We start from the raw sequence: 26364 nt of genomic DNA on the forward strand, positions 1-26364 counted from the left end.
ACATGCTGAGATGTGAGAAGAACCGCTCTGCTTCTGAGACATGGTGACCAACCACAGGGCAAGTGAATTGTTTGATTTAAAGGCAGCCACAGGCGCAACCCGCTGCAATCCGCTGTTACTGCTGAGTGCTAATATCTGCTGCTACTGCTGTCAACATTGTGGACGGTCCAGCCAGCTTACCTTCCGGCTAATGAATGTAGCTGATTTTAACAAATACACTCTTTTATAGCCGAAGGTTACTACGAAATAGGCCACGCCTTTCTGTTCAGTTTTACCATTCTCTAATGTTCTTCAGACGAATTATTCCACAATTCGCATTTGATTTTTGTATACAGCGAATAAACACCGATGGTGCTCTCAAACACGCAACGACTTTAACCCGTATCGTGTTGCGGTTTGTAACATCAAGCAATTTCGTTTGCTCGCTGTGAAAGCTGTTTCCGCATTCAGTGAATAAGACGGCCGCGACAGATTGTATTTTATTGGATTCAGCACAGAATGTGTTGTTGCCAAGATAAAGCAAAACTTTATCGTGGGAAGAATACCGAAGGGATAATATCTACCAAATACTCAAAAAATAGCGCTTTTTCGTGATTTTTTTGACATTTGACATTTGAGGACATTTGAGTTGTAAAATAAAAATAATATATCATTGGATTAAGCAACTCTTGGAAAATAGAAAATAAAAATTTATTGCCATTTTTTTTACAAAATGGCGGCTGTGCAGCTATTGCTGTGAAACGGGTTTTTAAAAGTTCTTCCGCGGCGAGCAGTAGAAGTCGTGCCCAACGCCACCTATAACCAAAACAAAATTTTTTTCATTATCTACATAAATGTCGCTAGTGAAGTACACATGATTATATTTTAAGAATTTTTCTTCGCAAAATGGCAATGGTTTAAAAAAAATTCTTTTTAGGCAATAAAATCGACTTTTATTGTTTAACGGAGTAGCAACCGCGGGCGGTCAATCATGCTCATGCTCATGCTCAATAAAATCGACTTTTATTGTTTATAACTTTTGTTGGTGTTAATCAATCACCAAAATCGTGTGTACTTCACTAGATAATCTAATGAAGAAGCTACAGTTAAAATATCAAGTCAATCGGATGTAAACTTTTTCAGTTCTACTGCTCGCCGATTTTGAAAACATGGTTTTGAGAAAAACGCGTTTAAAGTTTCAAAATGCTATAAATGTTAAGAATCGCAATAATAAAGCCGCTAATAATCAACACGTGCTGTAGAGACGCTATAACGATCGAAACTTGATGCAGCGACCTCTATACTTCAAATTTGAAACACGATAACGATCAGAGGTAACTTCTGCTAGTTTACAAAGCCTAGAAAAACGAACATCACCAAAATAATCGAAAAATGTGATTTTGGAGCATGAAAGTTCCTCGATAAAAATTGATTTAAACGAATTTTGAGTTTAGATCAGTACTTGGGCGATATATATTTTGATTCTAGTATAGTTTTAAATGATTTAAGTCAATAAAAAAAAAATGACAAGAAAAATTTTTTTTGGTAGATATTACCCCTTAACTGACATATCGAGACGTTTGGTGCTACCTCGCTGCTGCTTAGATACGTAATGTGATTTGTTCACTGGCGTAACCCGCTGCTGCTACTACCGCAATTCGCGGCTAACTAGTTATACTATTCCAATCAGAGGCCGTTATTTTCGTTTCAGCAAGGCTTGACAATTTTCAATAGGACAATAGTTCGCATAATCAATCAACACTTTTCTACATTTGGGTGGATGCGTGTACAATTTTCCAATCAATTGCTGCAAGAATCAAGGAAATCGGTTGTAAACAAACCGATTTATAAGCATTTAAAAAGGCACATTTTTCCCCCCTTTTCGTTGATAGTTTTACTATTTACATCCCTATGTGTCAGGCTAAAGAAAAACGTAGTTCTACGTCAAAAAACTTACACACAAGCACGGAAATGAATGATAAGCGTATCACTCACTTCAATAGTGATACTGTCAATAATATGAAGTGCTGAGTACAAAAAACACCTTGGCAATACCACAATAGATCTAAGCTCTGGTCGCAGTGATGAGTCCACACAGGAAAAAAATGAATTTTCCTAACGCCCCTAAAATTTGAAGTTATGGTCAGAATACCGTTTTTGGACCTCAGCCGATGCAATTTGTTTTTAACACAGTTAATTCTTAGCCGTTTTGAAAAGGAGAGAGAGAGAATTTTGAAAACACCGGTTTGTACTAACTTTACTAAAATATGTTGAGTTATTTGAGCTTAAATTTGCCTTTTTATACTTCTCCACGCGCAAATTCATCAAAGCGTTCCACATTGCTGCACGACTTCGATTCAAAGCTGTACGGATTTTTTGTATGGATTCCGAACCAAGAGATCTATATGATTTATGCACAATAAAAAGCGGTTTTGCGGTCTTCTGACTGTATGTATCGATGGAATAAAGAACAAAACATTGCCAGAAACTATCATGAAAAAGGTACAGGAATTATATGGTTTTATATTGATCAGTCAATATTTTCAAGTGTTTCAAGTGTACGGATTTCGGATCCGCACGGTACTGGGTTGGATCGAATAAGCATTCAAACACCAAACGATCGATCATCGAATAGGGGAGAAGATAAACAGATGACTTATTTTTCGTGTGTATGGACCACTACCAATAACGTCAAGAGGACGTCGTGGGAGATATTATAGAATTTGACGAAAGGGTTTCTATGGGGAGCTTAATTCCACTAAGATTCAGACCAACGGCCATGCACCAAAGCAAATTTTGCGGCTACCATACCCCTGGCACTCCTTTCAATAAATACTAAATAAAGTGATCTAATATTTCTACGTCAATCACGTCAAGTGATTCGGATGAGTAAAGTTGTGTTGACCGGATTCTTCCAACAGAGTGAATGAGCAACGCAATTGAGTTTGAAAAATATAAGATTGATTATAACCTTTGGATGGCAACGAGAGGTGGCTCAACGAATTATAATTATTAAACTTTTTAATGAGTTTTAGCGATGTTCCATTGATTCCATCATGTTTTGGGTATTGAAATCGACAATGTGCTCTGAATTGAATCGAAACTCTATGAATTCGAATGCCATTAACAGTTTCTGGTCCGGAACAACAATAAAGGCGAAGGACATGACAGTCAAGCAATCAAGAAGGGATTTCAAAATAACCCAGCATTAGATGCGCATTTTGCAGTTCTCTCCTTCTCAAGTAAACCGAATTGGTTTGTTTTTTTTTTATTTTACACCAAACATTGCACCAGTTGAAAGTGGCACGTAATACATGTAGTTGGAGCAATTCTAAATTATAACGACCAGACACTGAAGCTGACGAATGTCTAGATTAGTTTCAATAGCAACCACTACGCTAAGCCAGACCACTATATTCAATACAAGTATATAACGAGCACACCTTGTGCTAAAAAAGTATTCATACGCCTGCAATACAATAGGCAATTGTCATTGTCAATTTTTATTTTCCCCAGCATAACTGCAGCTGATATAGTACCTGTAGGCGAAATCTCAGCCCGACAATTGGTTTAATTTCAATAAGACCGTTTTTGTCAGACAACGAAAAAGCACTGGTAAGCAGCAGCACGTCCTAGCACAGAACACAATTGCCTTGGGGTACTCGTAAAGCTCTCTGTTACACTTAGAATTGAAGGAAACGAAAGTGACTAGGCAAACGTACCTTGAAGCTAAACGTAACGGAATGGAATAATAGAAGTATAAAACACTGCACCTTCGTAATGCCACTGGCTGCGATACTTCAACGAAGAGCGCGCGAATGTGATGAATTCTACTTTCATACAACTGATGCCGAGATGATGAAGTCGGCTAAACTGCTAAGCTGCTCAAAAGAATAAGATTGCAGTTTGCTTGGCTTATTATTCCGTGTACCGCGATTCTGTTTCTTTTATTTCAATTTTAAATCAGATTCAGCTTTTGAATAAGGCACGCAACGATTTCATCTGAACAGTAAAATAAAACTAAAATCTGCATCTAAATTTTTAAAGAACTTCTAAAAAACTTTTTTTTTTCTTAAGAGTACTCACTTTGGTTACCTCAAAAGAGTTTTGAGCAACTAAATTGTCTACCTAAAGCTAATTTTGGAAAAATATGTGACTAAATTTTTTGAAACCTGTTTTGCTATTGAAATTATTATTTTCAGTGTGGGATTGCAATTTTTTTCAATATTTTTAAATAAAAATTCTCTAGAAGTCATCCACTTACAAGTTTTCCCTATCTGATTTTTTTAAAAGAGGTTTAAAAACTTCAGACCTTTTCAAATTTAAGTCTAGATGAATTTACCAGGGGGGTGTAGGTATTACTAAACTAAACAACTTTGCATACTTCGCGCGCCGCATCGCAAAAAAGTAAATCTCATCAGAAAATAATTAGCGATATACTAACTTCAAACCCAAGGACTCTGCCCCGTTGCTGTATAGGTGTTCTTTTTTGTTTGTCTTGTTAGATCAATCTCGGATTGGTAGGAATAATTAAAACTTATCTTTCGAGGCACAGCTATACCCACTCTCAAACCTAAAAATAATTCACCGCAGCTTTTGTTGCCAACCGCTATGCAGAAACAATGGGTAAATTTCGCTTCAAGAGTCGTTCTTGCAGAATGAACATCTAATTCCAACCGCATTCGAAGCACAAAAAACTCAGTATCAGAGCGATAATTAAGGAAAATGTTCGCTTGCTCTTTTATGTGCTTCTGCTGGCTCGTATTTCAATTTTCAGTTGAAAAGTTCTCTCTCGGTTCTTTTTCGAGAAGTTCCTCAAGAGGCCAATCCGGCCATTTACCGTGCTGTCGAATTAAAAGTTGCTCTTTTTTCATCCTATCCATAGCCAACAAGTGCTTACAGGAGCAAGAATTTCAAAAAAAAACATCGTAAATGCGGAATAAACAATGAATGCACACAGAAGTATTTGATTTCTGTTTCATATCATTAAACTTCAAAACAAAATGTTTCGCATGGGAACTTCTTGCAAAAAAAACATTTCTAGTTGTTTTATTTTCTTGGGAACATTGACTGTTATCGGGTACAATTTGAATCTCAAAGAAAAGCAAAGTGACTCATGATACAATACATCATAAACAATATCTATGATGTCATGAATTATTTTTGCGTGCGCTGTTCAAGCGTTGCTGTTTGTCTGTTGCAGTCAAGGTAAAACTCGATGAAACATCATTCATGATGTTGATTAGCAAAAATTATTCATGATTCTGGATTATGAAAATTATCGTTCAACTCGAAACCATGAATAAAAATTATTCTGAAGAAAAAATCGTGTCCCCGACCATTCAATTGCAAGAGGATAATAGATTTTCTAACTAAGATTTCGGGATATTCTAACCAAGTTATTTCCTCTGATAAAAGCTCCACTTCATTATGTACGCATCAATTTTTATAACCTTTACTAACACAGTCAAAACTTACAGGCACGCGATTTGACAGGTATATGTAACACTCTTAGCCGCCATATATAATATTCATGAGAACGGCTTTTTATAGTTCATTACCTATTCATCGTTCCCATATCATGATCTTAACAAGCTTCATGATTTCACGATTTTTCTTATTTTTATGAAAACGGGGACGGCATTCTACCGTGAAACGAAATTGTATTATAAACTATGAAATAGCCAGTTTTTATTCCAGTTATGTTATCTGTTGTTAGTTAAAATTGAGGTTATTTTTGTTTTCAAATCTTTTCTCAAGCTGTATACAAACGAAATGGAAATGAAAATTGGCCATTGAACTGAAGTAAATTGTTCACAGGTATGCCGCTTCAACAAAAAGAATGAAGCAATATTTGCAAATAAATAGCGCACGTACATAACAGTTGTCTTTATTTAAATCTGAAGATCAATTCAGTGAAGCTTATGCAAATTACCGATAATGTCGGTTGCAGAACGCTTCTGACCTTGTTCCGTGCACCGAACAAGCAATACGGGTGGTATGATCACGAGCTTACCAACCCCGAGCCGCATGTAGCAGACCCGCGAATAGTTTCTCACAAAATCAAGGAATGGTTTCTATTTGTACTGTTCAGGAGGGGATGAAAATTGCATTTTCATTCGATATGGTCTACCCGAGTTGGATAGAGAACGCTCAACAGTCTGCTGCCATATTTGTTCAGGACTCTGGGACGAAAACGGATAGTGAAATTGATTCCAATCATGTCTTCCCGCTTGCAAAGAAACACTCTTTCTTCAACCTCGTTTACTACTGTTGACACTAGAACAGAAATGCATACATATTTGAATTTCAAACGTGTTCCAGAAGAAAATCGAAAGCGACACTGCAGTGCACAGCTGTATTTCAAAGTAATCTTTTCTAAATTTGAAATTTTCTTCTGAGGGGCTAACTAACCAGATCAAAAGAAAAAATGAATGAAATATTTGACGTAATTGAATTTGCATTTTCCTACTGTTAAAACATCTCATCCAATCTGATGGTCTGATGATTGTTTGAGTAGAATAAGAATAGATTTCCTAGTATTAAATATGGTGATTTTAATGTTGCTAAACTGTTATGATTTTAGACATCCTTAGTCACTAACTTTCACTAGGCAGTGTGTGAAGTTTATCGGGAAGCGTTAAGGCGAAACCTCATTGAATCCAAAAATGGCCGACTTCGAGTCACCACTTCGAATTTTCGAAAGCACAAGACTCGGAAATAGTTAATGCGTTCCCTGTGAAAATGCTATTTTATGTTTGCTGTGGTGAAGCAAACATAAAAAAGAATTTTCATAGGGAACGCAATGAGTATTTCCGAGTCTTGTATTTTTGAAAATTCGAAGTGGTGACTCGAAGTCGGCCATTTTTGGATTCAATGAGGTTTCACCTTAAAGAACGGAGCGCAACAAAGTGTAATACGTCATTGGGATGCTAAATGGGTATAGCTTCGCATTAGTTAGATTGTATAAAATATACCGAAGACAGGGAAGCAATTTCAAGCAACTCGGGACAATGATACTAATCGACAAGTTTTTAATTTGATTGAAACTTTGCACAGATGTTTCTATTGGCTGAAGGTTGCTAGGCCATTCAGCCAGAACAGTTTGTATGGTTACTGTGATGTCTTCGACAAATTTGTAGATGGAATTTTATCCTTCTGGAAAAAATATACGATTTTCGACCAATTGTTTTTTTCGAAATTGCATCAGATCTCGACGTTTTAAGCATTTTCAAGTCATTTGGCATCGAAAACAAAATTTCGGTTTTCCTTATTTCATGTACTCTTCTTGGGAGATTAAAGAAGGACAAAAAATCAAAACTTTGAGCGCTTGATGCGCTCCTAAATCAAATCCAATTGTTTATATTGCTTACAATTTGCTAGGTAATTTGTCGGTTTGAGTCCCGGAAGAGGCATTTTTTCTAAAACTGAATCGTTCATTTTCGCATTTAAAAAATTACATACAAATTCATGGCAAAATTTGAGAACTCAGCTTGTAGATTCACTCTAATATACGCAGACTGCATTCAATTAAGTCGAACGAAATAAAGGAAATCATATAATCAAAGCGAAATTAACCAAGTAAAATTTTGATTTTGATAATTTGCGTAAATTTTTCCTCTCAAACTCAATAGGCTGTTTCTGTGCATTTGTATATATCCCACAATTGAGCCTCACGAAAGAGATATCACTTTATCCAATGATAATATTTGAAAATGCATGGCGTTTCTCTAGACCAACAAAAACGAATTGTGCACAAATAGAACACCGTAAGTAGTATGTCGAAAACTATCTGTAAAAAAAATATGAGAGCATCGCAGCAGTTCAAACACTTAACGAAAGTATCAGAAGCAACCAGAACGAGCTAGGGCGGAAGCAGTGGAACCGAGAGCCCGGAAGCTGTACGACAAACTTCAGAGTAACAAATCGCGCTGTGTTGTCATGGATGATGAAACCTACATAAAATTCGATAATAAAACTCTTCTTGGACCGCTGTTTAATGTGCCACTGAAGATAAAGGGTGGATCCTGGATCGCTGGAAGCCATTTACACCGACAAATTCGACAAGAATTTTTTTATGTGACTGGTCATATGTGGATGTGAAAAAAAAGACTTGTTCATTCATTATGAGAGCAATTCTCGCTAAAACTGTCCCACTAGTGACATGAGGTCTTTCAAAAAGTATTTTTTTATGTCTAAATGATTGAAAGTAGCGAAAAAATGAGAAAACCACTTTGGTTTTCGGTTTTTACAAAAATTTATTTTTGAGCAATTCTTGACCTTTTTATTGATTCATTTCTCTTGAATTTGTCATTGAAAAGCTGAGAAAAAATGCTTTAAGATACATTCAAAATATTAGGTGAGCATTGAGGTTATCTTTTCATTCTGGTCACTTTCCAAAATCGACCACCAAACAGTACAACACATGACGTGCGGCCAATATCAAATCATGCTGAGCCTGTGGCGTGTGTCTGTAGTGTAGTGTATATTAGGGCCATCCATGTTCCACGTGGACAGATTTTCAAGGATTTTGTTACCCCCCCCCTTCCCCTCTTCCTCAACTTCTCATATAAATTCTCAAAATTTTGTATGGACCGTGGACATCACACAGAACCCCCTCCCCAAAGTTGTCGACGTGGAATGTGGATGGCCCAATGCCTGTGTGACTTTGGGTCTGTTCACAAATTACGTAAAGCAAAAAATCGTATCTTTGGTCCCTTTTCACTGCATTCACATTGTTTATTTCTTCACTCCCTCGCTTCTCCTTGAGTATAACGTAATTTGTGATTAAGCTTCTCTACGATTTTTTTGCTAGAACAAAGTTTGGTTCCCTGTACGGAGGACAGTTTTCGCGTGTTTAGTAACTCAACAAATTAATTAATTGGTAAGCAAACCACACTGGTGGGAGAAGAATGTTGTTTTGTCATATCTGACGATGGCTGAATAACAGTACGCCGAAACATCATGTTAAAACAAACATAGTGTGTATATTTCACCGAGAAAGATCAACCATCCAAAGGGAATAAAATTATACGGTGACTAAAACCTCAAATAACCACAAATAATCAACAAATTTATGTTAGATGTTGTTTTCGCTACTGTTATATACTGTTGATTTCATGCATTAAACTACTATCAACAAACTTAGGTATGGTATACCAAGGTATAGTATGAATCAAGTATATCCCGAGTAATCTGGAGAAGATTTGTGTATGCCAGCGTGAATAAAGCAAAAGTAGAATCATCACTTTTTTGATCCCTAGCAAATTCTTATCGACGAAAAGGGTACGAAAAAAGAGTAACGAAATTCAACCAATTGATTAAAGGCTATTCAAAAATTACGGTGCGTGGGTGCACTTACTACCTGCGAACTAGGAATACTGACTGTCCACGTCATACGCACACCACAGGATCAGTATATTGCGTTGATTTGATATTGGACGCGAGTTATGCGTTGAACTGTTTGAAGCTCGATTTTGAAAAGTGACCAGAATGACATAACAACCTCAATGCTCACCTAATATTTTGAATGTATCTTAAAGCATTTTTTCTCAGCTTTCCAATGGTGATGTCAAACTCAAAATCGGTGGTGGCGAACTTGCTCAACAACAAGTATTTCTGATGAAATCCAAGATGGCGGCGAGATCCAAGTTGGCGGCCAATTTTTTTCTACTTTAAATGAAAGCTCTATCATTCCTCTTGAAAACGATGTGTTGGTTGCAGGGGGTTCAATGACAAATTCAAGAGAAATAAATCAATAAAAAGGTCAAGAATTGCTCAAAAATCAATTTTTGTAAAAACCGTTTAACCGGTTTGTGCCCGAGGGGTCACTTAATATGAACTAACAAAAGTGGTTTTCTCGAAACATTTGAGTGTACGGTAAAGCAAATTTCGGACCAAGGCTCAGCAGTATCATCGTTTCTGGGGGAATGGTTTTGCTGGTGGCATTGAGAATAGCATTTTGGTTCTCCGTTGGTAGTTGATTCTGGTGGAATTCTACCGTTTTGTTCAGCAATTGGTTGTATTTTCGGGTAGTTTGCCGTCTTCTTTTTTCAAAATTTTTGTGGTAAGAAGATTCTTGAGTGAAAAAGTAATAAGCATAAGTGTCCGGCTCTGCCAATCTAACAATCTGTTGTTTGGTGTGTAACAGCTCTTTCCGTAGGGTATCTATACGATGGAACGAGTCTTGGATCTCGATATTAAGTAGCGACTTCTGGAAACGTCCGATTTGCCTAGACAACTTACGGCTGTATGGGCTGCGTGATGCTAGCAATTCGTGCACACAGTGTAGAGATTGTACGATGTGCGTTGGTATAACACCAGAGCGCCGACATTGCAGAAGGAATTCTTTCCGGCTTTGCATGTTACCAAGCTTCGAAATGTTGTTAGCATATGATTTGAACAGTTGAACGGTCGAATAATCGTATTGTTGTTCGACCTGTGTGTAGAAAGTGGTGCGTGCAGTATGTGCCATGTTGAAATTTTATACGGGGATTCGACTGTGACACTAAATTTGATTTTGTTTCGGCTTAGCAGTCTCAATAAAAACAGCGCTGATCTCTATGGGGTCATTGCCAACGTTTCGATCCGGTTGGTTGGGATCTTCATCAGGGCCTATTTTAAAAATTTTTATTCCATTACATAAAAAAACATAGAAAATTGTACATAAATTACATTTAGCTAACAACAAAACAGAAAGAACTCACTCGACACTAATCAGCTTGTACAGTTACAGAAAATATCCTACGTGTGGAAGTCAGGTTCGAAAGGGGGGAATTGCACTGCGTCTGAAACATCTATTCTAGCTCTATTCTCACTTTTTTAAATTTACTCTAACACTTTAATACAATTGTTTTATTTTGCTAATTAGCGGCTGCTATTTGGGTTCAACTGTTTCCCGCAAAAAGATGGTGTACGATGGGGGGTTGTGTTTGTGTTTGTGTTGGGGGGGGGGTGTTATTTAAAGTTGTGTGTTCGGTTCTACTCTTTTTTGACGACGCATTCCTCATCTCTCTTCGATCTTTGATCGAGAGTAAGAGATTTGCGTACGCACAGCTTAGGTTGTCGGTGTCAGTCCGATGGTTGACCGTGTTGGTTGTAGTTGCGATGTGGCACATCTCCAACACTTGCAGAGCTTGTGATTTGTAGGCACTGTCGAAGATGGCTGGCGTGTTAAGGTCGAAGCGGTGGTTGTACTGGATGCAGTGATCGATCATTGCTGTCTTTCCCCGGAGTTGTTGGATTTCATGATCTTCGTTTTGGTGGCCATTGGACAGCAGTTTGTCCAGTGTATTTACATGTGACTGGTGTCCGTACATACGACAACGAAGTTTGTTCGACGTCATACCAATGTACTTGCCGTGGCAGTCTCGGCAAGCAATCTGATATACAACGTTACTTTTATTTTTGTACGGTACAGGGTCTTTAGCTGTGTGATATAAGTGCCCCACAGTGTTTTGGTTACTGAAAGAGATGCTCGTAGTTGGGTCGCTGTTTTGGAGAATCTTTTTGATGGTGGTAGAGAGGCCATGGATGAACGGAATAGATTTGAAGCTGGATGGTTTTTCTACTCTGTCATCCCTCGCTGGCTGTATCAGCAGTCTGCTAATTAGTTTATGCGGATAGTCATTTTTACGGAGCTGACTGTAGATGACCTGGTTCCCAAAAGCTGGCTGTAGTACGTAATTTCATTGACCGTTTCCGTGGGCTAAGTACCATCAAAACTGACGAAGAGAAGAACCAGGTTCCTTCCTTCAGTGGACCACTCGTCAGATTAACTCAATTTTTCTCGACATAGGGTAGAACTAGGGTAACTTTACCTATAGTGGACTCCTATTCTAAAGTGTACCATTCGTCATAATAACTCAATTTCTTTCAACATAAATCGGAATTTATAAATGGTTATCGCGATTCTGATGCAGATTAGCTGGACGAGATGTTTCTTGATGGAGAGTTTTCGTATAAATTGAATCTGCCGGGTGGTCCACTATAGGAAAGGGATCCGCTATAGGTTCATATACTCTAGTTCTACTCAACTTGCCATATAACATATCATAATTCAGCTCCTTGCATCAATCTGGTTCCTGAGATACTCATATTGAGTGCTGTTTGGTCACTTTAGGCTGTTTTTCTGAAACCGAAAGTCGTCATCTTGGGCTTTAAAATGGTATGTGAAATTATTTTCTAACCACTGGGTGTCATTCTGGCTCCGGATTTACATTAAATTTATATTGAATAGTATTTGGTCAATTTCGGCTATATGCCAGGCACCGGAAGTTGCTATCTTTGAATTAAAAATAGTGTCTGTGATCGATTTTTAGCTTATGTGCATCATTCTGGTTCCGGAGATACTCATATTAGAAATTGCCATATAACAATTCTAAATGTTGTCTTAGGCCGAATTGTGACTTCAGTGCATTATAACGATTTCGGATATATCCATATTGAGTGGAATTTGGTCATTTTCCGCTGTTCTTCAGAAACCGGAAGTCGCCATCTTGGATTTCAGAATGGCATTTGGAGACAATTTCTGGCTTCTGAGCGTCATTCTGGTTAAAAAAACATTCATATTGGGTGATATTTGGTCATTTTCGACAATTTTCCAGAAACCGAAGTCGCCATCTTAGATTTCAAAATGGCGTTTGAGACAATTTCCTCTGAGCGTCATTCTGTTAAAAAAAAACATATTGGATGGTATTCAGTCATTTTCGGCTGTTATTGGATGGTATTCAGTCATTTTCCGCTGTTTTTAAGAAACCGTAAGTCGCCATCTTTGATTTCAAAATGGTATTGGCCCACTCATCCAGAAGTGGAGGGGGTGTCAAACCACCATGAAAATATTTTTTGCTCCCAAAAACCAAATTTGGTTCTATTTACTTGAATAGTTCTGGAGTTGCCTTTTCTTCCAGAAGAGGGAGGGGGGGTGCCGAACCACCATGAAATTTATTCTTGCTCTCAAAAACCTCAACATATCAAATTTGGTTCCATTTAATTGATTATTCGTCGAGATGTGCAGAAATTTGTGTTTCATTTGTGTGGAATCGTTCCCTTTCAGAAGGAGGGGTGTTGAAACATTATGGACATGTTTGTTACCCCTAAAAAATTCACTTACCAAATTGGGTTCCATTTATTTGAATAGTTCTCGAGATGTGCAGAAATTTGTGTTTCATTTGTATGGAACCCCTCCCTTCCAGAAGAGGGAGGGGTCTCGAAGTATCTTAGTTACCTTTCCCGGCCCCTAAAACCCCTGCATACAAAATTTCACGCCGATCGGTTCAGTAGTTTCCAAGCCTATAAGGATCAGACAGACAGAGCTGCATTTTTATATGTTTAGATAGATACACCAAAATTGTAATGTTTCGGTAAAATTTAGATCGGACGAACGATCAGTTTTTGAGCGCTCAACAAATCGTTGTTTAGGGTAAATTAACCTATAATAGATCCCTTTGCCTTATTAGCTTATAGTGGGCCACCAGGCAGATTAACTCAATTTAATAAATCAATTTAATCAATTTAATAAATCGGAACTTACAAATGTTTGTAAGGCAGATTGTATAAGATGTTTCTCAATGGAAGTTTTCTGTACTCGAGGGATTTTCGCATAAATTAAGTTAATCTAGCGGGTGTTACTGGCACCAGCGTCAATGAAATGTGTTCCAACAAGGCTTGTTATTGGCTGCCGACTCACGAAAGTAAGGTAAATTGACCTATAGTTCACCCCTTTTCTTTATTAATCTATGGTGGACCACTTATCAAATGAACTAAAGTTCTCCTAACATAAATCGGAATTTAGTAAATGTTTATGATGCAAACTGGATGGACCAGATGTTTCCCGATGACAGTTTTTTTTAAATCCCACGAGTTTTCGCATGAATTGAATTAATCTGTCGGATGATTCACTATAGGAAAGGGGTCCACTACAGGTTTATTTATCCTAGTAGAATATTCAATGGCCATGCAATTGTAATAGTTAGGTTAAATTAACCTATTTGTAATCATCCAAACGGTCTCGAGGTACGACGCTGGCCTAACAAACCAGTCGTCGTGAGTTCGAGTCTCGGCTCGAGAAAGACTGTTAGTGTCAGTAGGATCGTAGCGCTAGCCCCGCAATTGTCCTGTACACTAAACAGTTGGCTGCGAAGTCTGTGTATAAATAAACAGAAGGTCAAGTTCCGAATCGGAATGTAGCACCAATGCTTTGCTTCTTTAATGGACCCTTTTTTTCATTAAACTATAGCTGGCCACCGGTCAGATTATCGGGAATAAATGATGTCGGTGATGCAGATTGACTGGATAAGATGTATCCCGATGAAAATTTTCTGAAAATCTCTTGTTTTTTCGCATAAATTCAGTTAATCTGGCGGGTGGCCCACTATAGGAAAGGGGTTATCGCAAATTAACTTACCCTACGTGTTTGAGGATACCTCAAATAAAAAGTTTCTGGCGTATCAATGAAGAAAAGATATTCTTAATGGACAGAACCAATTCAAATCGATTTAATGCTAGTTCAAGCCTCATGATTAAAAGTAGGTACCTACATATATCTTATGTTTAATAAATGAATGCAAAATGCTACAAGATTGACGTATTGCAGCATTGCTTAGAAAAACGATTTGAATCTAAATCTCTTTTTTTTTTGCATGAACATCCAACAATATTTGTCCGTTCGTTTCAACTCCAATGATTTGGTTGAATAAAATTTGCCATATGAATCTCCGCAAATGCAGTAAAGCCTTTGCTAGCTCCCGGAAAATTGTGTGTCTGTGTCCGATCGAATCAATATCCTTTCCGGAGATGATGGAAATCTTGTGCGCGTTATTGCAGGTTTCCTCTCGAGGGTGGATTCATATCATTAATATCTTCGAGCATGTTTCTATACATTTCGTTTCAAGCTCAGCACGAATAAAAAAAACATAACGATTGACTGAGTAGGGTTTATCTTTGCTGAAAAGCAATCTATTATAGTAACATTACATCAATAATAATAAACCTAGTTTAGGTTTGGTGAATTCAGATTTTATAGAGTAAAATTGATTATTTCAATGAAATTCGTGAGTTCGGAGACTGGTCAAAGCCACACAATATTCTAAATGACACGCACATCAAATTATATACACGATTTATGAATATACCCAAATTTAAAAAAAAGGTTTTCAAATTCTCTGGAATGTTATATATCATGTAAACACTACTCTTGTGACTAAAAGAAACCTTAAAGATTAGCCGTAAGAAAACAAATGTAAAAAAATTACTTTTTTGAATATTTTGATCAATCCTGTATATTCTCTGTAGCGCGTTGAAATTTACGTTATCAATATATATTTCAACGTTCAAGCTGTATGAAAAAAATAATACAAGCTGGACTCGATTATCCGGAATTTTGAAAAATATTTCACTTCGGATAACCAAATCATGGTTTAGACACAATTTTTTATTTTTTTTTTTTCTTATTGAAAACAGTCAGTTTGTTGATAAAAAGAACATTGTACATGGCGTATTAACTGGCGTCTGTATGTCCATGTGTGTTAAATTTATTCGAAATGGGATGAATCAATTGAGTCACCTCTCTTTATGCATTGAAATAACTATGCAGAATAGAGCGCAAAAGCTGCATCAAATTTAGTATTTCTAGACATAATCGACAAAAAGACAAACGTCACCAATTAAACAAAATCGGAAATTGAAGAAAAATATGACTCTGGATAATCGAACCATTTTTTCCGTATAATTAAGCCCCGAATATTCGAGCCTCCGAATAATCGTGCCTCCGGATGATTGGGTCCGACCTGTAATTCATTTGCTAATACATTAAAGTATTAGCAATTGATAACGACATTACAATGACGGAATGACGTGTAAAGATAATCCTTTTGTCAATATTTTGCAATATTATGTAAAAATGATTGTACCAATGTTGAATATGATAAATTTCGGTTGAGACCGGCTTAACAATTGCATGAAGCTGTTTAAACAATTGAAACGATGTAGATTAAGTAATAAAAATCTCAAACATTTATTTTAAGAAGTCATACATCTCTGATTTTAACATATTTTATATAAAAAAGCATAAGCTTTCTAATTGTTTAAGAGCGTTTAGAGAAGTAGGGTGGCCACTTATTCAACAATCGGTTTTTCTGGAAACATCCAATATGGCGACCGAGCTCAATATGGTGACCGAAGACTTTATTGTTTGCTATAAAATAATTTCGTTCGAGTAATTCCATAGAGAAATTGAAGAGTTAGAGCAATTTTAACGAGCCAAATTGTGACAAAAAAGTGAAGATTTTAATTCTACGCAGCATAACCAACGTCTTCAGTGACTTCGGTTTCACCTCTAGAACGTCGGATTTAACCACTTTTTCCATAACCTAAGGAATCAAGCCAATTAGGTTATCATACAGGAAAGATGACAGGAGTTCTTCACGTTGATATTTCCTCAGAAATGGTTCAACAAATGAAGCTAAAGACATGAATAAGGATGATTTCTCTGGTGTGAAGCCTAATTTCCCATCGTTTTCCCGTTTTTTTTTTCGCTTTTCCCGTTTTCTTAAACAGGGTGGCCACCCTGATTAACTCACTAGATTGATTCATACCTCCCGTGACAGTACTGGCCAAGTCTGGATTCAAACCAGTAGAAGTTATGAAAGGACATGATATGGAAAATAAACGACTTTGCACAACGTTGCTTCGGGATCTAAGAAGGTTGAGCTGTTGAGCATAATATACACAAACCTTAACAGTACCAGTATTTTCAGAGCTAGTGGGAATAGTAGTCGATATTTGATATCGTCATATAACGGATACAATATCAATACATATCACAATTTAATTTTATACTTTCTCTCCGGAAGCGACGAAATTGAACGTTTTCTCTGCCTCTTTCAGCAGTAATTATTCTTCCGGAGACCAGGTCGTCAAGCTAAAGCTCAAGCTCAAGTAATTATTCTACCGGAGACCAGCATGGGCAGTAAACTACCAAACAATTTGTAATCAAAACCATTTCAGCCATGAAATCTGTCATTGACTTGTTGTGCCGGAAACGGTCCGTGTACAGTAAAAGTGGGAAAACACGGTCAGGCAATAACTTTGCATGCGGTGAATATAACGGTATCAGTATGTCACTTTGAAAAAGTAATTCTACAAGCGTACGTTCGTGGGTTAACATTGCAGGCACCAACCTACGCAACTAAGTGGAAAACTTTAACAAAATACAGGCCGTTAAGGAAAGAATTTTCTCCTTATGATTCGAGAATATGTGCTCGTTTCACACTACAGAACTCGTCCCTCATGAACATAAATTATACAAATTATGTACAGTTTTCTTACCCATTTTGCTCGTATATACATATAAAACTCATAATCTACTTACGCTTCCTCATTCTTAACGTTCGGGATAAATTTGATGCATTCGCGCTTTTGAAAGTTTGCCTCAATCCAGCTTCGTGCGGTGCGCTGCAAAAAAATCAGAGAAAAAGGGTAAAGATTTATACTCTTGTAGATCACAAAAAATAACTGCGCAGCAGATCCGATTAGTGGGTAATTGGATGACACACAGTTCATGGCACTAACGAGCTAACAGAGATTAATTAAATAGAGCAATGATTGGTGTGTTATCACCCATAAATATGCATGATATCCTAAATCTAGGTATTAAATTCCATATCAACGGCACAGCATCCGGGTACGTTCAACAACTAATGGGCCATATTGCAGCATCTTCCTCTCTACCGTGTAGCCTACAGGAAAATTCGAAATGCAATTTGCTACACAATTAGCTCTCACTTTACACTTTTCGCAGAAGCTAATATGCAACATGGGGTGCCGTCTCTAGGACTTTGTTGATACCATACGAAGAATTTATCAGATGCCATTTGTAACAACCAAGGCAGGATTTATGTAGGCCCTTTAGGAAGAACGAGCGCCCCAAAGCAGATGTGGTAAATTTGAGAAACAGCACTATCGATTTGATAAAGGTATGTAGTTTATTAAATCCGAGCAACATTGGGGCTTTGAATCATTTAAGCTCTGTCTTGCGCAAGACACTTCGAACTGTTAAAATGTCATACTTTATCACCTAAACTGAACCAAAATCACAATATGGTTGTACAAGCATTCAATCTTTTTGGATTAAAATCAATTTAGTATATACTTGTAGTATGAAACCACTTTTCGAACTTTTGACGTTTTTTCATGGCGAGAAATATCTAATTTAATTTCAATGGGAACAGTTATCAAATCAAAGGGTTACTAACGGTCCTGGTGATTTGGAAATTGGTTTGGAGCTTAATAAGCTGCGAATAAGAAATTACTTTGTCGTATCATAAAACATGTCGATCAATTTGAAACAACATTACATTCAATCTGATTCAACCTAAATAGTAATAAAATTAGGCCTACCTACATTCTTTCTGTCAAATCAACAGCCAAACCCCTTAATAAAATGCACAGTCGCAAAAATTCAACTTTATATTTAACAAAATACTTGAATGTTTTTGAAGATAACGATATCTCCTGCTGTTGGCAGTATTGTACAGCTCCAAAATGTCTGCAACATTGAACTTCGCTGTCTTTACCTGGGGAAAAAAATTACAAGAAAATTAAGATTGAGCATCGCTTTTTGATAGCAACACAGGCTGGTAACAGTTACAGCACGCCAGAATCGAAACTCATTCGCGTATCCTGTTATCAAAACCAATTAGATGCTTAATTACAAACACTAAAACCATCCCCGTGAATGTGCCCTAGAGTGAAGTGCTGAGCATCTCCCTAAGAGTACTTCATTCATGTACTTGCGAAGCGTGTGCACACAACCAAACGCTATTTAATGCTACCAGAAGAGGATCGTTGCAGTCAGATTGCATCGCACTAAACGACAGTCGATCCTGCAACAGGACCATCACGAGTAGGTACATAAGTGTGCCAGGTGAAGTGACGATACTTGCGTGTCAGAGCCACTGAAACGTTAGTTACATTTGCCAGTTCTTCCCTAAATGTTTAATGAGAAGCAATTTTAAACTCGTTATAGGTGGGAGGTCGAACGCGCACCGTCTTGTGTCGGTGTTCAGCTCCCTGGCGAAGTGAGATTTTCCACGCCTGGCCTCTTGGTGGCAAAGCGGTGCTTGCCCATTACATGAGTGGGTGTACCTTCCAGTGGTTGTGTGGGTGTAATTGCTCGTACGTGATGGAAACCCAGTTAAATCCACTACGCTATAAATCCGTCATTGGGAAGAACGATGGCTTAACCGCACGAAAGGACCATGCAATAGGATTATGATTCAAACGCGATGCGTGACTGGATTGTCCCATTTTTGTATTAGAATTATGAAAATCTAGTTTGCATCATGATATATGGTACATTTCATCCAATCCAAAAACATTGTAAAAAACCTAAATTAATCCACCTAGCGGTCAGACCCAGCCTTTCTCATTCAAACTTTTATTTGTAAAAATAGTTTTACATGAACGCTTCAATCCAATAAATGTATATTCACTCTTAAAAAATATTGATGTTGTAATCTATACATATAAAAATGCAATCCTGTCTGTCTGTCTGTCTGTTCCTTTTTGGGCAGAAAATTACCGAACCGATCGGCGTGAAAATTTGTATGTAGGGGTTTTTGGTGCCGATAAAGGTTCCCATGATAGTTTGAGACCCCTCCCTTTTCTGGAAGGGAGGGGTCCCATACAAATGAAACATAAATTTCTGCACAATTCAAGAACAAACCAAGCAAATGAAACCGAATTTGTCATGTAGATGTTTTAAGGGGTAAAAAATATGTCCATAATGTTTTGACACCCCTCTTCTTTTGGAAGGGAGGGATGCCATACAAATGAAACACAAATTTCTGCACATCTCGAGAGCTAACCAACTAAATGGAACCAAATTTGGCAGGTGGATGTTTTAGTGGTAAAAAATATGTTCCATAATCGACGTTAGGCAACATTTTGGATTGTAAGATAGCAACTTCCGGTTTCTGGAAATCAGCCTAAAATGGACGATTCCCAATAAATATGACTATCTCCGGAACCAGAAAGATGCACAGAAGCTGAAAATTGATCACAGACACAATCTTGAATTTTAAGATGGTGACTTCCGGTGTCTGGCAAACAGCCGGAAATTACCAAATACCATTCAATATGAATGTTTTCGGAACCAGAATTACGCCCAGATGACTGAAATTGATTTCACAGGCAATTTCAAAGTTCAAAATGACGACTTTTGGTTTCTGAAAAACAGCCCAAAGTGACTAAATACCACCCAATATGAGTATCTCCGGAGCCAGAATGTTGCAAGAGCACCACTATGAATTGTAGGATGACAACTTCTGGTTTCTGGAAAACAGCCAAAAATGGTCGATTTCCGTCTGACATGAGTATCTCCGGATCTAAAATGATACACAGCAGCTGAAATCGACCACACATCCCATTTTGGATTCTAGGTTGGCGACTTCCGGTTCCTGGGAAACAGCCGAAAATGATCGAATAACATCCAATATGGGTGTTTCTTCAACCAGAATGACGCTCAGAGGCTAGAAATTATCTCAAATACCATTTTGAAATACAAGATGGCGACTTCCGGTTTGTGAAAAACAGCCTAAAATAACCAAATACCATCCAATATGAGTATCTCTGGAACCAGAATGATGCAATGAGCTAACATTTGACCTCAGGCACCATTTGAATTGCTAAATGGCAACTTTTAGGAAACAATCGAAAATGACCGAATAATACACAATATGAATATTTCTGTAATCGAGATGATGCATAGAAACCAAACATTGACCCTGGACACAATTTTGAGTTTAAAGATGGCCACTTATAGTTTCTGGAAAACAACCAAAATAACTAAATACCTCCCAATATGGGTATTTCCGGTGTCAGATTGATGCCAGAAAATCTGCTAAAAATGACCGAATACCACCCAATATGAATATATTCAGACTAAAGGCGAAGTACAGAAGCCAAAAGTCGAGGATATTGTCATTTCGATAAACCCAATCATTTCAAACGATTTGTTATTTGACTTTGATCTTATCCTATGGCCGATTCGTCGTGCATTTGCAGACTTTTAACAAATCGCAAGGAATCAAATAAATTGGAACGTTCAAATAGTACGATACCACATTTAAATTATGTTGAGGCCACATATATCGATCAAAGCAGGTATAGTTTTGAATAGTCTTTGAATTTCTTCGCTTTCCATAACTTTTGAGCCACATATCAAATTGTTATGAAGTTTGTTATTTGTAAGTTCGAGAGATGACTCGTTCGTATGACACTAGTTATGTTCAAATAAGTCATGTAATCTTTGAGATAATAGACTTCCGTTGTTTTATTAACAATTTAATACATAACAGTTGCTTAAGTTCGATTATAATCAAATGAAATGGAAACGTATAGGCCAGCCAAACTTTGAAACCACGTGTTCAATCATAATTCATCAGTTACCCCTTAACTAGCTCGTTCATTTCATATCGATACTGTTCAAATCGGTTGTGTAGTTTCTGAGATAATGAAGTTTCGTGATTTTCACATTTCGATACATTACAGACGAAGTTACAGTCCGCTTACAGTAAAATTCAATAGGGTGTTATGAGGCAGCTATACATTTCATTTGACACTAATTTTGCGGAAATCGGGTCAGCCATCTTTGAGAAAAGTGATTGAGTCCAAGTAGTCTTCGGAATATGTTCCTTTTAATAGCCTGATTTCACATTTTTAAACATAACAGGCAAAGTAATAATCCGATTGCAAAACAAATCGATAGGGTCTTATGGGGCAACTAGACCTTCCATTTGACACTGATTTTATGAAAATCGGTCCAGCCATCTCTGAGAAACATGAGTGAGATTAAACAGTCTTCAGAACACGTTTCTTTTCATAACTTTTGAACCACAAGTTCAATCTTCATAAAATTCAAAAGTTAAGGGTTTTTAGGTAGCCCGTTCATTTGAAATCAATTTTGTTCAAATCGGTTGTGTAGTTTTCGAGATAATGATATTTCGTGATTTTCACATTTTGATACATAACCTCTAAACTAAAAATCCGATTACAATAAAATTTAATAGGATCTTATGGGACATCAAGACCGTTCATTTGCAATTAATTTCATGAAAATCGGTACAGCCATCTCTGAGAAAAGTGAGTGAGAATAAAAATCTGCACATACACACACACACACACACACACACACACACACACACACACACACACCACACACACACACACACACACCACACACACACACACACACACACACACACACACACACACACACACACACACACACACACACACACACACACACACATACAGAAAATGCTCAGCTCGTCGAGCTGAGTCGAGTGATATATGCCATTCGGCCCTCTGGAGCACTTTTATACTTTCGGTTTTTCAAGTGATTGCTACCTTTCTAGGAGAAAGGCAAAAAGGGTTGTCGTGATGTGATACTTGTTGAAAACATAGTTGAACTAGCAGAGAAAGCTATGATGTGAAAAGGCAGCATAGAGTCAGGCATGTGCATTTGTGCAACGATTTTCAATTGTTCTTTTAAACTGATAAAAATGCTATTCTTTCGTATTATGTAAACCTCTTTAAACTTTGATACTGAGTCAAACAATAGAGCAATAAATTTTCCTGTTTCCTTCAAAAGAAAGCACAAAACAAGGAATGCAGAAAAAATTCTCCACACGTCCGTCGTGTATGCGGTATGTTTCACTTATGCAGAGTTTTCTGTCACTTCTGTTCCGTAGGGTCGGAAGTAGACAGATAAAGCCATAACCCTTGCTGTTTACAGAAGGAAAGTGCTGAGCAGGATAAAGAATGAAGCAGTACTTCAAGCTTTTCATGGAAATATTCAAGCAAAGAAAGACGCTGTTGCTGAGTTTGACACCGCATTACCTGCATTTCTGGTTTTGCTGGTGAAACACATGAACGGCTTTTCGTTGGGTATTCCAGTGCTGTATGTTTCGGATTAACCTTATATGGTGTCATACATTATCAACCGCAGTTTATAATCTAATGAATTTCAGCTGTTGAACATATTTCGTACGTGAGATTGATACTAAATTTTTTATTCAAGGCGTAATTTAAAGTTCCAAATGCACAACTTTCTTCGACGTTTGATTTCACAATAGGCTGCAATAGAATTCGACTGATTAAAACTGTAGTGAAGAAATGAAATATGATTTATAACATGTCCCAGGTGCCACATTTCTGTTTGTGATTAGACCTTCTTTTTATTCGATACAAACTTCGCAGGCAAATGCTACTGTACGAAATAATTGCGAGGCCAGTGCTGTGATTCTATAGAGTCGATAAAAAATGACTACCTTTGACAGTTTGGAACCGTACCTTAACAAGCAAAATGCAAAACGTGCACAAACCTTATGTGCAAAGGAAAGAAATGTAACGAAATAGTTTCGAACTGAGAAACAATCATTTCGAGTTTTTTTATTATGTCATATTATTCGAACTGTGACTAGAAAAATTGTAAAATGCACTTTTATATTTGAAACAAAGTATAATGTATAGTATATAATTGACGTATGAGCGAATCGCGCCAAATGACCTATGGTCGAATATCGACCATTTTTGATTTGAATGAAACTTTGCACACGTATTTGGCTTAGCAAACTGAGCATTTTTCACGGATGGAGAAATTTTTTATACCCATGAGTTATATTCTGAAAGGGCGTATGCTTTTTGGCATAGGTTCTATTCGAAACATTGCAGCCCAGAAACCGTTGCACAGTGGGGAATCGCTGGCATTCAGCAAAAAAATTTTTTTTTCGTTAGCTGTTTCTTAATATTTTTTCTTTATTGCTATAACATTCAAGTGTCTAAATCCAAAATTTGAGCGCAATATCATGATATCTGAATTTTTTATGACTTTTCAAAGCTTGGCGAACTGACGTTTTTTGTCTTTTTTTGAAAAAAAGTACATTAATTTGAAACGCTCTGTAGCTTCAATGATAGCTTGGATTTTTTTGATGTCAGAGGAAGTTGTTGTAAATATCGTGCAAAACAAACCCTTTTCATTAGATATTGTAGAATTTGGTCATAGTAGGCCTGACACTAGAAAAAATTTCAAAAAAAACCTAAATTATTCCACCTAGCGGTCAGACTCAGCCTTTCTCATTCAAACTTTTTATTTGTTTAAATAGATTCACATGAATGCTTTAATCCAAAAAGGGATATTCACTCTTTGGGTTCTAAAATATTGATGTTGTAATTAAAGTATAAAATATGAAATTTGACGTAATGTTGGTGCTTCAGGAATAGCGAAATATGAGAAATGACTCTTAATTTTGAACAATTTAATCACGAGCGATATCGGTAACGTTCAAATAGTACGATACCACATTTAAATCATGTTGAGGCCATATATATTGATCAAAGCAGCTATAGTGTTGAATAGTCTTTGAATTTTTTTTCTTTACAAAACTTTTGAACAGTATATCAAATTTTTATGAAGTTTGTTATTTGTAAGTTTGAGAGATGACTCGTTTGTATGACACTAGTTATGTTCAAATAAGTCGTGTAATACTTGAGATAATAGACTTTCGTTGTTTTATAAATTAAAACATAACGGTTGCTTAAGTTTGATTGCAATCAAATGAAAAGGGAACGTATGGGGGAGCCAAACTTTGAAACCACGTGTTCAATCGATATCAATATTGTTCAAATCTGTTGTGTTGTTTCTAAAATAATGAAGTTTAGTGATTTTCACATTTCGATACATTACAGACGAAGTTACAGTCCGATTACAACAAAATTCAAAAGAGTGTTATGAGGCAGCTAGACCTTTCATTTGATACTAATTTTGTAGAAATCGGTTCAACCATCTCTGAGAAAAGTGAGTGAGTTTATGTAGTCTTCGGAATATGTTCCATTTCATAGCTGGATTTCACATTTTTAAACATAACAGGAAAAGTAATAATCCGTTCGCAAAAAAAATCATTAGGGTCTTATGGGGCAACAAGACTTTCCATATGACACTGATGAGATTAAACAGTCTCCAGAACACGTTTCTTTCCATAACTTCTGAACCATGTGTTCAATCTTCATAAAATTCAAAAGTTGAGGGTTTTTAGGTAGCCCGTTGATTTGAAACCAATTCTGTTTAAATCGGTTGTGTAGTGTCTGAGATATTGATTTTTCGTGATTTTTACATTTTGATACATAACCTCTAAACTAGAAATCAGATTACAATAAAATTCAATAGGGTCTTAAAGGGCAACTAGACCTTTCATTTGCAATTGATTTCATTGAAATTGATTCAGCCATCTCTGAGAAAATCGAGTGAGATTGGGAGAGCGTTACACACACACATGCAGAAAATGCTCAGCTCTTCGAACTGGGTCGAGTGGTATACGCAAGCTTAGGAGAATGACTGGAGAGCGACTGACGACTTTTCCCTCTCTTCACTCTAACAGCCTCATGCATGCGCTATTCATGAGAGCTCACATACAGCTACAGCTTAAACAAGGCAAAGAAACGGTGTTGTGTTGCGTACGACAGCTCATTCTTGCGCATGTATTTTGTTCGTTCGGACATGACAGCCTAGTTTGCTCATTTTGAGGATGTCCTGTTCCTGTTGACAGCCTGCTGATCGGCTGCGGCTGTCGTCGACTTGCATTTTTTCGTTTCTCCTTTTTCACAGGCCGGTGGCATATTGAATACAAAGCAAACCGTTTCCATTGTTGATATTATTCCCCACGTAAGAAAAAACGTGCTTCGCACCATCTCTCTTTCATTCTTTCATCGACCTTACTGTCGTGATCATAATCACCTGACATCCCGCTCGGATTCGTGTCAAAGGATGTCGGAAGATTATAGGCTGTCATTTACGACAGCTTGGAAATACCAACACACATATGAAGATGAAAAATAACAGTCCGTATGGAGTTGCATGTGTACTGTCGTCAGTTGCTGTCGAACTGTTCACCGAACGTGTGGGGAGCAGTGAGAGCTGTGCAATACAATGAGAGCCGGATCAGTTGAAAATTTGCTGTCATTGTCTTGCAGTCATTTTCATAACACTGGGTATACGACATTCGGCCCTTTTGAGCACTTTTATACCTTTAGTTTTTGCAGTGATTGCTATACCTTTCTAGGATAAAGGCAAAAAGTGAAATGATAGAAATGACTTTTAATTTCAACTTCAATCCCGAGCAAGGCCGCAAACATTGAAATAGTACAATATTAAATTTAAATGATGTTGAGGCCACATATTTTGATCGTAGCTATAGTTTTAAACAGTCTGCGGGTTTCGTTTCTTTCTATAACTTTAAAACCACATGTTTAAACATTATGAAATTCATTGTTTAAGGGTTTGAAAGCCCATTTATTTGAATTCAACTATGTTCATAGCTTCTGAGATAT

At 37.1% G+C, this 26364-nt stretch overlaps 1 protein-coding gene across 32 annotated transcripts in view; it reads right to left on the reverse strand.

Moving 5' to 3' along the window:
- LOC129725319 (transient receptor potential cation channel trpm) overlaps positions 1–26364 on the reverse strand; it is a 296317-nt gene that overhangs the window by 109355 nt on the left and 160598 nt on the right. For all 32 annotated transcript variants that reach the window (XM_055680978.1, XM_055680976.1, XM_055680972.1 and 29 more), the window contains one exon: positions 17348–17430. In XM_055680978.1, the coding sequence (XP_055536953.1) occupies positions 17348–17430 (83 nt within the window). The remainder of the gene's footprint in view (positions 1–17347; positions 17431–26364) is intronic.

Source organism: Wyeomyia smithii, chromosome 2 (genome assembly GCF_029784165.1).
Source record: "Wyeomyia smithii strain HCP4-BCI-WySm-NY-G18 chromosome 2, ASM2978416v1, whole genome shotgun sequence".
In the NCBI taxonomy this organism is placed as follows: domain Eukaryota; kingdom Metazoa; phylum Arthropoda; class Insecta; order Diptera; family Culicidae; genus Wyeomyia; species Wyeomyia smithii.